Source organism: Myxine glutinosa, chromosome 1 (genome assembly GCF_964187855.1).
Source record: "Myxine glutinosa chromosome 1, kmMyxGlut1.1, whole genome shotgun sequence".
Classification (NCBI taxonomy): domain Eukaryota; kingdom Metazoa; phylum Chordata; class Myxini; order Myxiniformes; family Myxinidae; genus Myxine; species Myxine glutinosa.
Window position 1 is genome coordinate 292,550,758 of NC_136261.1, and position 16,839 is coordinate 292,567,596.

At 47.5% G+C, this 16,839-nt stretch overlaps 1 protein-coding gene across 3 annotated transcripts in view; it reads left to right on the top strand.

Moving 5' to 3' along the window:
- The window catches only part of LOC137438937 (plexin-A1), a 583,415-nt gene that overhangs the window by 275,162 nt on the left and 291,414 nt on the right, over positions 1 to 16,839 (top strand). For all 3 annotated transcript variants that reach the window (XM_068134429.2, XM_068134443.2, XM_068134436.2), the window contains exon 10: positions 1,523 to 1,637. In XM_068134429.2, coding sequence (XP_067990530.2) covers positions 1,523 to 1,637 — 115 coding nt within the window. The remainder of the gene's footprint in view (positions 1 to 1,522; positions 1,638 to 16,839) is intronic.

The following is a 16,839-nucleotide window of genomic DNA, read 5'->3' on the forward strand; positions in this document are numbered from 1 at the left end:
ACGGCTTGGCATATCTTTTGACCAAAAGCATTAAACCCATAATGACATCATCTTGCAATGTCGGGAAATTATGTTATATCAGACCAGGATGACATTATTGTGCCCTTTCGCTTTCGAGGTGTTCACATGCACAAGACAAACTGTTTTCCAGTGGGAAACAAAACAGGTTAAATATTTATTCCCGAAGTAAAAGCGATGATCCTCCACAGAAAACCTCATGACGCATTATATATTGCATTAACGAACACAATGCCATTTGCGGTGCGTAAAACGTTTTACTATAGAGAAAGCAGAGGGAGACGCGAACCCTCAATTGAAAGGCCAGAAGATTTGACCGGTCACTATAAAAGCTTTTTCGTGTTTGAAGGCTGTAGATGAAGGGGTTATAATTGGTGGGTTGTCGGGGTATAATTAGTGAGGTTCACGGGGATAATTTACAACCATTTTCCCATTCTGCTTGATTTTGCTGACTTAATTATCATTTGTATGTTTGACGTATGTTACCAAATGTAAATATACCAAAAAAAAAAGTATCGACAAAAATTTTATCGCACGTAACCGGAAATAATAATGAGCAATGAAGAAACCATAAACTCGAGCAAATCGGTTGCAAATAGCACTGACCCCATTATGGCAACAGTCACCACCCCAGGAAGCAAAAGCTATCCACAGCCGAGATCGCTCATTCAGGCAACGTTAATCTACAACCAGATGGTAAACCTTCCATGAGCAGCACAAACCATACGCAGACACAAACCACATGCGTACGGCACATACCACGTGCAAGCGCCATGACCTTAGAGAGGCACAATGAACAACAAGTAGGAAGCACCAGGCATCTGCAGATAAATACAAACATCTCACAGGCAGGACTGACGTCCTGTGGGCAGCAGGGCCTATCCGTGGACTGAATCTACAGCAATTCTGCCTTAAACTGTTTTCGAAAGCAAAGTCCTGATTTTTGGAAGCACAAAGCAAGGAGTTTGAGAATTTATCACAATGAAGGCCCGGCTGGAAAAAAGCATGGTGGAAGGCCACACTTTTGTGAAGTAAACGGGGGCGCGTGATAAAGTGATCCAAGTGCATGCCTTCTTGTGAGAGTTCAAAGGTAATGCGAGTATTGCGCCCATGCATCAGAGGCACAGCGGGAAAAAGTTTGATTTTTAGGCAAAGCTGTCTTTTGTAACGGGAGTAGCTGATAGATGATGGTGGCATCGTAGAGGTGATATTGTGCTGTGGCTAAAATATATGCCCACCAGAGGCATGTTGTGGGAAGCCTTTGATCTCTTTTTCATTTATTATTATTATTACAGTTACTTGTCTGCATATCCATCAATATAAGCGTTACTTTGCCAGTCGAAATTGCTTTCAATCTGTTTTTATTCATTCATTGTACTATATATATGCATCTGTCAATAAGTATGAATTTCTGTCTCTCCCAACCCTTCTCTCGTGTTTACCCACACCCCTCATGCCCCCCACATCCATCACCCTTTTCCCTGTTTTTATGGTGCTGCTGCAGCTGCCTCGAATGTGTGCGGAGTACAGCACTTTGCAGCTGGTGTAAGTTTCAACACGAATGCAGTGACAGCCCGGGTGCCTGTAACTTCCCCGAGGGCAGGGTCAATGTTTCTGAGGTCAGCCGGATCACCTCCCCACCTTGTCGTATATAGACCTGACCCTGAAGTGGAGCCTTGGTAGAGAAAGGGCAGGAGGTTCAGCTTTCGCTTCTCGCTCGTAAATAGATGCATGATTTTTACTTTTGCATTTTCAAGGATATCGAAGGGAGTGGAAAAAACATGAAGAGGCCTTTTGACACATTTTTTCTTTTTCTATCCATATTGTATCACTTGCTGAAGATTACCATTACATCTCATAATATATAATTGGACATTTTTTGTCAGGGTAGTTATTTAATGCTTTAAACTTAATTTATTATATTTCTTATTACGTTGCACTTAACGCATAACTTCAACATCACATTTGCAGTTTATGCACTAAACAAATTGACCGTGCTTGCAAGTTTCATGCAGCGGCCTTCTTCAGAAACGGAGGGCAAACTACACAAATAACATTTACTTCAATCATCCTTGTACCGTTTTGCCTACTGGAATGGTCTATATGGATATGGCACTGGCTCAAAGGCCATCTCTTCTGAAAGAGACAACTAAACCTTTTATGTTGACACAATCTCACCCCGCACATCCTTTCGAAGGATGGTGTGCTTCTCCATGCAGCACCATCAGCTACTCCTGCGGTTTTTGAAAGTTGTATGTATGACCCATCAGGGGCTAATTTTGAATTGCCCACGGAGCTGTCCCGCCATCAAGATGCTTCATGTCCCCTTTAATGATACCAATACAGTGGGACCGCAGTAGATTATAGCTGCGTGAATTTGTTTTGTCGATGGCCTGTTTTGATTTTGAACTTGAGCCTTTCAGATGCCATGCCAAGACGCAGATGCCACATCCTCCTACACTCCCTCGAAACACTATTCTCCAGCAACACGTTTGAATTGCACATCTTTATCGCATTCGCACAGCTTGTCTGTTACACACGACCTCTACGTGGTTTCTCCATTTTCCCCAGAGCAAGGACTGGAGATTATGAGGGAATCTTTTTACATTTCAAAGTGTGGACAGCTAATGCAATTTTTTTTTTTTCGTTTTGGCGAGAAACAGATATGCAAAAATGTGAGGATGTTCTGGGAAACGTGCTCGACAGGTACTGTCTCAGTGAGCCTGTTAGCATTTGAAGCACATCCCTATTGGCAGTTTTCACAGGCACAAATTTCCTGTGGATTTGCCCTCTGAGCAAACCTGCAAATTTCACTGACAGTACCAAGCAAATTGCAACGATTAATTTGGAGTGGTGGCAAATAAAGGTGCTTCTTATTCCCTCGCATCACAAACGTGCGTCTCTTCCACAGGTTGCATCACCGTTGCTGATGAATTGCCAAGCTCGATTATCAGGTTTGCAACTGTGTCGAGGGACCTCATTTAGGTCCTGCTTAGTAGAATCTCGGCACCCAAGGAAATGGCTCTATCAAATTTTGAGCTTTATTGCATTTCAGTGAAATGCCTGGAGGCAACATTTTAACTTTTTCTGCTTTTCTGGAACCCGTTACGATGGGAGAGCATTTCAAGTAAGGCATTTCGAGCATTTGTAGGACTGTCATGAGATAAATTATCAGAGTTCAAAGAAACATAAGGAATACAGACACATAGGAAATGGCCACGAGATCATTACGCCCACATTCCACCGAAGTTTAATTTGCCTTTCACTTAACGCCTTCCTTTAACACAGAGTAAAGGTCCACTTCATATGTACTGAATGCCGGTTAGCGTTGCCCATTCCCGCATATATACAGGAAAGGCTAATGGGATCAATCTTTGTGTGTGTGTGTGTGTGTGTGTGTGTGTGTGTGTGTGTGTGTGTGTGTGTGTGTGTGTGTGAGTCCACAGGCAGATATACTTTTATGTAGATTGTTCATTGTAAGGTCTACTGTAGTCTATTTACCCTGGAGAGGCTGTGCATTGTTAAATGCTCTGTCGTGTTTATACTGGAATTATTTCTTTTTTGTCGACATTTCACATTCGCGACTGGTTGCATATAAAACAGCCATCTTGATCTTTTCTACTGGGGAAAATAAACTGGTTCTCTTCAGCCCATCCCAATGTCAATGCAGCATGGGTAGCATGGCATTATAATAGCTGGAGAGTCAGCATTGTAGGAGTGAGGGAATTAATTCGTGGCTTTCACATTGAGCTGCGTTTTTAACGTGCATTCTTTACAAGGCGACTTTAACTTCATAAAAATCGAGGAAGCATCACTGGATCCGAACGATAGCTGGGATGCTTTGGTCAGTGATTTGAAACGCATTGGATGATGTGAATCGTATAGACATAGGGGTCATGTTAAAAATGTTTTCATCCAAGATACAAATCGAAGAATTCCCTTTTTTTTTTTGGAGTATACTTGTACATATTGTTCTGTGGATGACTCTATTAAGACAGAGCGTCCACGGATAGCAATCGAGCTTTATGAGGCGTTTCCAAATGATGGCGGACGATACGCGAGCAGGGGGGATTGGGGGAGAGTGCCGGCTTACCTGACGGTCCGACGATGTCTTCACCCTGCGAATCAATTAAACTCACACAAAACGGAATTAAAGTTGTTTGGGAAAATAATACAAGGGTTTATTTAATAAATATCGGGACAGGAAAAGAACGCGCCGGTAATAACTAAACCCCCGAGTGAGCGCTCTTAAACATGGACTTTAAACTACACAACAAATGGGAGAATGAATAAAATAAAACGTCGTGTTTGTGTGTGCGAGCTTATCTGTCGATGCAGTGTCCATCAGGAATCGTCAGCTTCGGAGCTCATCGTCCGACCACAGCTCCGGTGGGCATGGACCGCTCGGGCGTTGGCACGAACACCGGCCTCGCTGCACGGTCCATCCCATGCCACACAGCACAGAACTCGCACGCAGGCACCCGGAGACACAGCACTCGGTGCCCCACCGTCTCTCCAACGTCCACCAAGCGAAACTCCAACCGGAAACGAAAGGCAAACAGGGAAGAGGTCCAAGCAGGAAGGAAGCCAAAACGAGAAGAGAGAAAATGTCGGCCAGCGAGTGGTTTTACTGATGGTCTTGTGACATCAGCTCTCTCTCTCTCCCAATCAGTCCGTCGTTTCCTTCTGCCCTTTCGCGCCTTCCTCACGTCCTTCTGTTCTCCACCAACCAGTGCGTAGCTTCCTGGTAGTGGTTTTGTGCCTTCCGCACTGATTGGCCATGGCGTCATTGGTCGGTGGCCAATCAGTGTGGCACGTCCTTCACCTTCCTTACGCCCAATCACGGGGAAGCTTTCTGTCCCTTCCCCGACTATTCACACGTCCTTCCCTACTCTGCCAATCGGTGGCCTGTTTGTTGCTCGCCCCTCCTCCCGGTCAGTCACGAGCCATCCTGGGTGTGTCTCTCAGCCTGCCTGTTCGATGTTGGCTGCCCTGCCGGTGTTGTCAGCCCAAGTGTCACTTGCTGTTTGTTGTTCTGGTCAGTCATTGTGAGAGGGGTGTATTTATTAATGTGTATGCTAATGGGCCTAGCTAATCTATAAGAGTGCGTTGCCATACAGGACACCGGGATGATCACAGTGGTTCGACATACCGGGGAGTTATAATCCCTAGAACTACTTAACATGTCCCATTCCTCATAATGGGGATGAATATACACCTTAATCCAAACAAACCGCCTACACAGAACTTATTACAGGTGAGGTTCCCGATCAGGACAGTCGAAGCACCTACCGATACAAATCTACCTGGATCTATATACAGTGCATTCTGAAAGTATTCAGACCCCTTCACTTTTTTCACATTTTGTTATGTTGCAGCCTTGGAACATGGAAAATAAAAGATATATGGAAATGCCCTGTGCTGTGTGCTGTGTGTAGGAAGGGTGTCGGAGTGAACTCTATTCAATGTACAATGTGCGCTGAGTGGGTTCATCAAAAATGTAGTGGTCTGAGAGGGTCATTAACCAGTGTGGCAGCTACATTCAAATGTAAGGTGTGCACAGAGGGAGCTGCAGATGGAGGAAATGTTGAGTTGGATCTTGGAGACGGCATGAAGCTGGAAGGTGTGAAAACATTTTGCTACCTAGGAGACATGCTGAATGGAGAAGGTGGATCAGACTCGGCAACAGTTGCTAGAGTGAGATGTGCATGGAAGAAGTTTTGGGAACTGAGTGGCGTGCTGACGAGGAGGGGAGTGTCGTTGAAGCTGAAGGGAAATGTGTATGCTGCATGTGTGAGAAGTGTTATGATTTATGGGAGCGAGACATGGGTATTGAATGTAGAGCAGCAACGAAGGTTGGAAAGGGTGGAAATGCGAATGGTTCGATGGATGTGCGGAGTATCGTTGAGAGAGAGGAAGGCAAATGATGAATTGCGAAAGATGATGGGAATAGAGCCTGTGATTGATGCTGTGAAGAGGAACAGGTTGAGATGGTTTGGTCATGTGTTGAGGAAGGATGAAAGTGACTGGTTGAGAAGAGTGATGGAAATGAATGTAGAAGGAAGTAGAGGACGGGGAAGACCGAGAAAGACTTGGCTAAAGATGGTGGAAGAAGAAATGCGGACAAGGGGGTTAACAAGGAGAGATGCAGGGAATAGGGCAAAATGGAGAAGATTGTCATGGGGACCGCAAGGCTAACCCTCTGCTCTAGCAGGGAAAATGGCCTTTAAAATGCATGTTGTGTTGTTGTTATGTTGCAGCCTTATGCTGAAATCAATGGCCGTTTGGATGCCGTTTGGACGCACAGGGTTATTACGGGGCGAACGGTAGGGGGTGGGCTCTGGTGCGGTTGGCGGTTAATCACTGGCGGCTATGGCCGCGTTTACTCGCGTGGCTGGAATATTCGCTATTCGCCACCGGCGCGTTTGGCTGTGGCCGCATACTCGTACCGCCAACGCCTCTTCTTCTTCCCCTCTGACGCATACGTAATATGGCGAGTCACAGTTCAAAGCCTCAAAGCGAGCGAGTCCTCAAATCCTCAAAGTGCTATCGCAATGAAGTTCTCTCCAAAAGTCCTTTTTGATGCGCTCCAACAAGTGCTCACAATGCGCTCACCCCCTCAAGTCCAGTCCTCTCGATATGCGCTCGCTGTAAAAGTCCTCTCGATATGCGCTCGCTGTAAAAGTCCTCTCGATATGCGCTCGCTGTAAAAGTCCTCTCGAGGGCTTTTCGCGTGGGCTTATATAGCCCCGCCCCGCCAACCTTCCCAAACTCACCAGACGTTCTCTGCCACGCCCTCTCATGCCATGCCGCCCGAGTCCTGATTGGTTGATGACCCTTACCGTCCCCCTACCGCTGCGGCCGATCTCAACCCTCCTTTGGCTTTCGAGGCTCTGCCTCGTGTTAACTCGACTAGGGACAGCCAAATGGGGCGCGGGATGCTCGTGGAACTAACTATGAGGGGCAAACCTTTAACCTTTAATGATGTTACTTGTGTGCATTCTAAATACCGCAAATATATATATATATATATATATATATATATATATATATATATATATATATATATATATATATATATATATATATATATATATATATATGTATATATATATATATATATGTATATACACAAGTAAAGACTTTCAAACGGTTGGGAGTATAATCGAACAAATCCATAGTAAGTTCTCCAACCTTTAATTCAACAAACAAACAATTACTCAACGTTTCCATTAACAACATGTTGACAAGCCAAATGTATCCACTAACCTTTCTCAAGAGTAATGAAAATTTTCTCAAAGTTTCATGATTTACCCAAAAGCGGGGATGGGCAAAGTTGAACAGCCAATCAACGCACATATCACGGCGAATTCTGACCGCTTTAAAATTTAAAAACCATGAGCACATTTAAGGGTCACATAAAACACTCATGTAGCCCAATTGCATTACAACTCCAAATGTTCAGATAAGACCAATAGGTCAGTTTCATTAAAAAATAAACACAATTCAGTGCAATCCGGTCTGCTGTTAGATGAATGTAAATAAGTTTGCAACGGTATCAATAGAGTGGGCACGTGGCCATGTGCGCAGAGAGGTACATTTTGGTGGCTTTATTTGCAGGTGGCTTCACTTGGATAAATACATAATACACTATACAGTCAAACCTGTGTAGAAAGACCGCTCAAGGGTAATGGAAAAGGTGGTATTTATCGACATGTGGTCTTTCTGTGCAGGTTTTTCTGCTGTACAGGGACTATATTCAAGCACAAGTACCCAAATGTATACAGTACGCAAACTTGTCTTGGTTACCTATATTTACTCTATTAATTATTTTTCTAAAGTGATTCATTCATGTCTCACTCTGTGCTCTCATCCAGTCTCTCTTTCTCTTCACGATGTTTTGGATCTGCATCTTTCCGCAGCAATGTCCTCACATGTTGAGCATCTTGGTGATCACTCTGCAGCTCATCTTATGCTGGTCTGCATCTTGATCACCTCCATTTTTATCTTTTTTATATAACATTTTTATCATAATCCACAGCTGATTACGTGATAACTTCCCAGGATTCATGAAAGAAGCCATAGCCCAGTGCTAATCAGAGGACAAATTTCATAGTTTGTTATGACACTTAAAACTGAGTCGAATGTGAAGATTGAAAACACAATCCAAATCGGAGCAGACGATAGTCGTGAGCGTAAATAATTGATTAACGATAAATGCACTGAAAAATGGAACTCGGAAGTTTTGCACACTGGAACACAATTTTTTAAAATATGATCTACGGCTCATAATGGAGATGCCACTCACATCGTACACACGTGGCAACATCCCCATCTATCTATAATTCCAGTAATCTGTGTGTGTTTGTTTGTACGTTTGTACGTTTGTTTGTCTGTGACCGCTGTTTCTCGACAACCACGGGTCCGATATACTTTAAACTTGCCAGGTATATTGCTGGGGACCCGAGGATGTGCCTTTTCAAGGTTTCATATTAATCGGACAATTACTTACCGAGCTATGTCCAAAAAACGATTCAACCAATCAGAGAGCAGCGAGCTATCGCGTGTGCCGAACGTGGCGAACACACTCTGCCTCGGATGGCACATTTGAGAGCGTATTCATTTATTTCCCGTCGGCAAACTATGTTGGCGCTATGTTGGCGTTAAACGATGTTTTAAAACTAATTAAAACCCCGGGGGGATTGTCACTGTACTCGCAAGCCGTTCGCCGTTCGCTTTGGCGTTGCGAATGGACCAAAACATTTCATGGGCCAAACCATTTCATGTAAAGCGTTCGCCGTTCGCTTTGGCGTTGCGAATGAACCAAAACATTTCATGAACCAAACCATTTCATGTAAATAGAGGGGGGGATATAATTTTAGATATAGATATAGTACGGGCATGCCCTAGTATAGACAAGAGACAACACTGGACTATTCAATGAGACAAGCACAGACACTAAGTTTCGGGGAAGTCGTGTCTCATCCCGATTTAAAGTCTTTGGTATGACTCGGTCGGAGTTTGAACCGCCAACCTCCCAGATTTGTAGTGGATGCTCCCACCATTACACCACCGAGTCTGGTATCTGTAAGAGATCTGTCAGTGTGTTTTGTGTGAAAACTGTTTTATGCATGGAAAGGTGACTGAATTTACCGATTTACAATGGATCAATTACCAAATTAATTAAAAACAAATTTAAGCTGAAGAAGGGAAGCAAATTGGGTGGCCACTATTTGCGTTAACGAGTGATTGTTCTGTACAGGTTATTTAACACAGGTTTTCTCTGCAGGGAAATTTAAGTGGCTGCTATGAACAGGTGGTCGCACTGTAAAGGTGGTCACTGAGGCAGGTCGACTGTGAATGGAGGGACATCCCGCGAAGCTATGTTTACAGTGTGAATGGTGGACAGCCCGCGAAGCTGGGTTTACAGTGTGAATGGTGGGACATCCCGTGAAGCTTGCCCATAGCATGGCTAAATATGTGGCTGCAAAAAGGCATGAAAACACGAAGCACGGGGCTGTGAATGTAAAAGCAGTTAATGCTTGTGGCTTGTGGAAGATATGTCTTTTGCGTATATCCAGTTGCTTTGTGCATGGCTGGGGGAAGATATGATTTAGAACTGTGTCATGCTCACGCCTCATGGAAAATAAATGTTTGCGCCCCCAAAAAACGGCGAATACGCGGGGCACACTGCTGTGAATGTAGAGGCAGGTCACAATTTGTCAACCGCGAATGTTGAGGCCCAGCTGTATTTTATATATATTGTTGCTGATCGTGGTTAGGATGTTATAGACCGAGCGGTGGTTTAAAACCGCGACCTAACAAAACTCACCCGATTCCACCCGAACGTTGGTTGTATCGCACCCTAGCTGCTCAATGAGGGAAAAGACAAAAGCGACGCAATGCAAGAGGAAAACGGAGACAAAAAAAGGTTTGAAATACTACTACATTTATTCCTACTATTTACACACAAGCAAAAAGACAGATGTCACGTTTATTTACAAGCACAAGACGCAGGTGACACAGTGCAAATTTAGCTTACCTACAGACTTAACTTATATCCCAGGACAGAACAAACAGAACGCTGACTCACGCGGGGAATGCCAGGGATGGCAGAAGGTGGATGGCTGGAGGGAGAGGAAAGGTCCAAGGGGGGTCCCGCAGCACAATCGGCGCGTTCAGCAGCCGCCGTTCCGTTTCGGCCCTGCTCCGAACCGCCGTTCAGGCCCCCTTTGGCGGTTGGGTGGCGCTGCTGCGGCCGCCTGCACTTGCCCTGCCAGGCCTTGTCTCACTCGTCACCACCGACTCCTCACCACCGCAACCAACTGACCACCGACTCCTTTCTCTGGCAACCGACTGTGACCAACTCCTTGCAACCAACTCCTCCTCTCTTTCTCTCAACCGACCCAGACCAACCCAGAGTGCATCTCTCTTTCTTCTTCTCTTGCTCCACTTCCGGTTGCGCCCTTTTATAGCGCCCCCAGCGATCACGCCCCCGGCGCTTTGGACACGCCCATCGGGGCGCTCACCTCGGCCCTGGCTGGTCGCACGACCCTCGGGCTCCGCCCCGGACGACGACGGGCGGGCGCGCCCCTCCCCTCCTCTGACGAGGTGGAGACACGCCTTTCTTCCCTGACTCGAGCCTCGTGGTCAATGGCGGTTATTGGAGGGGAGGTGATTGGGAATCGAGGGCTCAGCAATGACGAGAGGGAATGTAATATGGCAATCGAGGGTCGGCAATCACGAAAGGGGGATGTGAAGGAAATGGGGATTTTTGGGGATGGGAATGAAAGGGGATCTATTCTCTTTCACTGGTGCAATGGAGTACTTCAATTAATGGGAGACACAGCCTTATCCTAAAACACAGAATAAGATATAACTGTCAAAAGAAAAGATATATCGTGTCCTGCATGTATGTTTTTATGGACTAACTACGGGAACGCCCTTTGACCTTTATACAACCACAACGGAGGGAGGAGGGGTGATATTTTACAACATTTTACCACCACAACAAAATAAAAAAAAACATTCTCATATTCACAACACTGCACCCTCCTCCCCTTAGGCACGTCCCGGGCCTATTACTTTTACCTTAGTGTGGCATGTAGGTGTAGTTCCCTCTACTTTTAACCTGACCCTGAGTGCGACTGGTTTTAAAACATAAATAAATGTGTCCCGCTGCTCCATTGCACCCTGCCTAACAGACTTACGCCCACAGTTAACCGAATTGCGGAATGGTCTTCAAACTATACACTGACGGTGGGGAGCATTATTTACACTGACGCTAATTTTATTTACAAAACTAACCCAGGACCTGTAATTGTTCTTTCTGGGGGGAGGACAGTCTGCTCTGCATCAATGCACCATTAAAGCACCCAAAAACGCACCAATACACACCCAAGCACCAATCGGTGCAGTCACCATTGTTCAATGAATAAAATAAAACCAACAAACCCAACCCTGCAGGTGTCTCTTGCTCTTCGGCTCCCTCTGCTGGTTATTATTATTTCTTCCAGTTGTTGTCATTTTCATTTGCTTTGCTTACTGGCGGCCTATTTGCAATAAAGCTTGCCCAAACGTGTCCATTTTATTTATCTTTATTTATGGCCCACAGGGCCGACTACGTGTGGTTCACCTGTGGGGCATCGGTGCCCTGTGGCCAAGGTCCGCCAGCAAGATTTCGGGCCCTCATGGCCGGTTCCAGCAGAGGGGCCATGCCCCAACCCATGGGGTCCATAAGTGGTGCTCGGCCACTGACATGTGGTCCATAATGTGGTGCATCGATGCAGACAGCTGGTTCTGGGAATTTCGGGCGCACAATGGCCGACCCACGCACGCTCCCCTCGGCGCCCAACGGCGCTCAGGTCCTCATGTGGGAGACAAAAGGGGGGACAAGACAGATGAGCGAGGGGTAAGGTCTCAAGGGTACACATCAAAAAGGCAATGCAAGGCGAAATGCGTACGGAGGGCGAAGTGAGAAAGCTCGTCCCTACCGTACGTCACCCCCCTGTTACCTAGCCCACCCTTGCCCTTACCCCATATGTACAAAACCTACACATTACCAATTCGTCACTACTGTCACGTCTTCCCCATATTTCCCCTATACCAAATTCGTCTCCACAATCCCTCTACTTCAAAATTTGCCATCATCAAGTCATCATCAATCCTCATAAGGAGGCAGAGATGGAACATCAAAGCACAATGTCACACCCACGTCATGATGCATCTCACATTCCAAACATTTGCACAATAAAAAATAATAAAACATGGCATGGTGTGGAGTTACCTGTCACCTCCGGTGAGTGGGTGCAGATGGTGCGAGGAGATCCTTCATCCTAACTACTTTCTAAATGACTTTAACACACTTTACACTACCCGGGGTCTTTCCCCTGCCAATCCATTGGCCACTTACACTATGGGTTCTAACAACCAATCCCCATTGACCAAACTGTGGTGCTTCTCAATTTGGGGTCTCACTCCCCCGATTCATCTCCCGGTGCCCTCGCACAATTTCTGGGCCGCGACGTGTAGCTCTCCCAACAGGTCTACCCACCTGCACACCTCCACCACTGTAGTTGCCACCCGAGCTTACCTAGCTCCTCACCCTAACCTATCTAACTGGGGGCAGCCCCTCTCCTGGCTCTGTCACCCCATGGTGCCCTCTGGCACTGGGCTACCCGGGTCCGTCCTCCGGATCCTCGGGCCCCATCCACAACAACTACTACCGGCTCCCAGAGCCCACCTGCGGCCTCACCTGGCCGACATCCTTACAGTGGTGGAGTGCCCAAACCAACTACACACACTAACAGGCTACACGCCCAGCCATTTCCACAACACTAATGCACCCATCCAAACATCATTCTTCCAACCGCACCACAGATGCCAATATCCAACCACAATTTACCTGTACCCTCTACCTAACACTTACACTACCCGCCCCGGGTATCCGTGATGGGGGTCCACTCTTCCCCCATTCACACCTTCGCACCATCCACTCCACTCCACAATTTCCACCATTCTCACTCCACGACCATCCATTCCAGTCCTCCAGACCATTTATTCCATACACCTGTCTTTCATTCACCTGTCGTTGCACACCTGTGCAATCCTACCTGGTGCCACCTGCACCCTCCTCCTCTTCCTGGACCATTTGGTCAACACAACACGCAATCACCACTACTCCCTCATACACTGCTCCATTCACCTGTTCAGTTGCACACCTGTGCAATCACACCTGTTCAATTCTCACCTGTTCAATCCTCACACACACGGCATCATCTCAGCTAACTACTCCCCTCTGAAACTTGCGCTTCCCAGTCGTCCCTTTAAACTATCGCGCTCCCACGTCATTATCATCCACACTAAACTACCTGCGTCCCCACTACAGGTATCAGTCACTAACTAAACTTATCGTCACCTAATGTCATCTTCGCTAGATCCCTATCATATAACCTAACCCACCCGGGCTAGTTTTCACTGCCATACACCCCATAATCTATTGCTCCTTTGCCCCCACCTGTGAGGGATGGTGGATTTGCCATCCCACCACATCGGGGGTCTCTCTATCAATTTTGCTCGTCCAAATTCCAACCAATTCAAAAATTTTCCATTTACTGCCAATTCTATTCACTTTTCTAAATTTCGGATCAAATCACTATCACTATCACAGTCCGTCTACTTATTACATCCTCTCGGTGCGCCAATTCACATCTACAGCCCGGCTTCGTACAGCCGAGCAATGAACGCGGGTCGTTTTGTGCCAGCGGCTGGATACGTCCCGCATTCGGGGCAGGGACGGGGGCTTACCCGGGCCGAGATCCCACGCACCACCTCGGCGTGGAGCCATCCAATGTCCCGATCTCGACCTGCCGGCACGTCTCAATAGAAAGTGGTCGCCATGACGACCCTTCCTATCGGGCTGCCCGCTCCGCCTAGTGGAGCCCGGACGCGGCCGCTCCACGCGAGGCCCAGCGTGGATCGCGCACGGCGGTCCTTTCGAACCCGCCGTGGCTCGGATCTCCGCTGGTTCTCGCGGCACGCGAAGCCCGGCACGCACCGAGGGCCCGATCCGGCTAAAAGTCGACCTAACCTTTAACCCGGTTACCGTCGACGCTTCACCTGCAGGCTTACATGCATACGCTACCTCTTTTTTGCTCATACATGCAGCCGTTCCCATTCTCCTCGTACCTTTTCTTTCACACCTCGGTACACTCACTCCGCTCACCGACTTGGTCACACACCTGACCACCGAACACTTTGGCACACATTCGTCGCTCGCACACCTCACTAACACACCTCTTCGCGCCCCCTCCTCGGTCACTTCCTCTGTGACAATCACAGGTGTGCTCTCATTCGCACACCCATCCACGTGCCTCACTACCAACTCAAATGTGCCTTCCCACACACACTCTACCATCCCAGGTGTGCTTCCTTCCATTCCAGGTGTACATCCTCGCTCACCTGTCACAACCAACTCACGCTCCGTTTCACTCTCACTACTCTCACCTCCACTCTCGGTCGCGCACTCACCCTTACTCTCGACAGCACACTCTTTCCTCATGCACCCGTCCGTTACACACCTTTCTCGCGCGTCCTCCCACGCACACTTTTTCGTTACTTCCTTCGTAACACTCACCACACCGCGCTTCCCTGTGCTCCCTCGCACACGCGCTTCGACCAACTCACTCTTGACGGCACACTCACTCCTCGGCGTGCACTTTTTCCTCACACACCCCATGGTCGGACATTCTCGCACACCTCTTTTTTCGCACACCAGACCTGTCGCACACTTCACCAACGGCCTCTCACGAACACCCGGATCCAAACCAATCCCCAAGCCGACTGAAGCTTTCCTCACATCATATACATTGCCACTCACCTCCGTACTTCGTCTCACCTCCTCTGCCACCTGCAAACTTTTTATTTGGTTAGTGAGCATCACATCATGATTTGAACACAGACCTTGTACATATTCCATGACTTCCTCCTTTATCTCCCTCTTAGTTTCTGTCCGTCCCTTCTTAATTTCACTCACCTCTTCTCCCACTTCCTCTAATTTTTGTTTAACCTCTTTTATTTCTCAGTGCGTCTCCTCAAGTTCGTCCTCTAAGGCTACCGTGACCGTTTCTACGTGCGTCCTTACCTCCCGGTCCTTCGTCTCCATTGCTTCTGTCACCTCTTCCACCCTCATTGTCAGTTCCTCCCGTACCATCTGACATTGCCTCTGCGTCGCTATTAATTCGTTTTTAATTTCTTTTTGTGTCGCCTTTAACCCTCCTAGTACCGCAGTGTTCTTTTGAACCTGCTCCACTAACTTAGTTTGTCCCTCTGTCAGCTGCTCCACCTCCTCCGTCAGATCTTCTATTCCCCCTTGTAACTTAGCCGTATTATTCCTCACTTCTTTCTCTATACGCTTTTCGCCTCGCTTTACCTCCTCGCGTAGCCCCGAGACCTCCTCACTCACCCCTCGTCGTATTTCCTCCATCTGGTTCCCCATCTGTTCGATTTCCCGGGCGGATTGTTCCCCTATTTCCCGCAATTTGTCCTCCATCCTATTTTCTAACCCCATTAACCCATTTTTCACCCCCTCTAACTGATTCTCCTGGGCAGCCATTCTATTTTCCACCCCCGTTAACCCATGTTTCACCCCTTCTATCCCATTGTCTAACCCCTCAAATTTCTTGTCTAACTCCTTAAAATTATTGTCTAACCCCTTAAAATTATTGTCTAACCCCTCAACGGTACCCCTCGCTTCGTCCCTCATTACCCCCATTTGGTTTCCCATTACCCCCATTTCGTTTCCCATTACCCCCAATTGCTTATTCTGAGCCACCATCCGGTTCCCCATTTGATCCATTTTTGCATTCAGTTGGGTCAAGAATAATCTGAGGTCAAACCCGGTTTGCCCAGCGTCCCCAGCCGCCACCGCGGGCGCCGCTATTTTGGGACCCTTCAACCACGTGCGCGAGCGCGCCATTTTGCGCGCCTGATATTCCCGCAACCACATTGCCATTTTCCTCCTCCCTTTCTTCCCCGAAGTCCTGGGTTACTTCTAACCCCTCTATCTCTCCCACCGGCATCCCGTCGCCTTGGACAGCCATGGCGCGATTTCAAAATTCGGGCTTTTCCTTTAAAACAAAACAAATTTCGGTATTTTATAATTTTGAGCGCGTGAAGCGCGCTCCGGGTCGATCTCACTCCCCGACACCAATTGTTGCTGATCGCGGTTAGGATGTTATAGACCGAGCGGTGGTTTAAAACCGCGACCTAACAAAACTCACCCGATTCCACCCGAACGTTGGTTGTATCGCACCCTAGCTGCTCAATGAGGGAAAAGACAAAAGCGACGCAATGCAAGAGGAAAACGGAGACAAAAAAAGGTTTGAAATACTACTACATTTATTCCTACTATTTACACACAAGCAAAAAGACAGATGTCACGTTTATTTACAAGCACAAGACGCAGGTGACACAGTGCAAATTTAGCTTACCTACAGACTTAACTTATATCCCAGGACAGAACAAACAGAACGCTGACTCACGCGGGGAATGCCAGGGATGGCAGAAGGTGGATGGCTGGAGGGAGAGGAAAGGTCCAAGGGGGGTCCCGCAGCACAACCGGCGCGTTCAGCAGCCGCCGTTCCGTTTCGGCCCTGCTCCGAACCGCCGTTCAGGCCCCCTTTGGCGGTTGGGTGGCGCTGCTGCGGCCGCCTGCACTTGCCCTGCCAGGCCTTGTCTCACTCGTCACCACCGACTCCTCACCACCGCAACCAACTGACCACCGACTCCTTTCTCTGGCAACCGACTGTGACCAACTCCTTG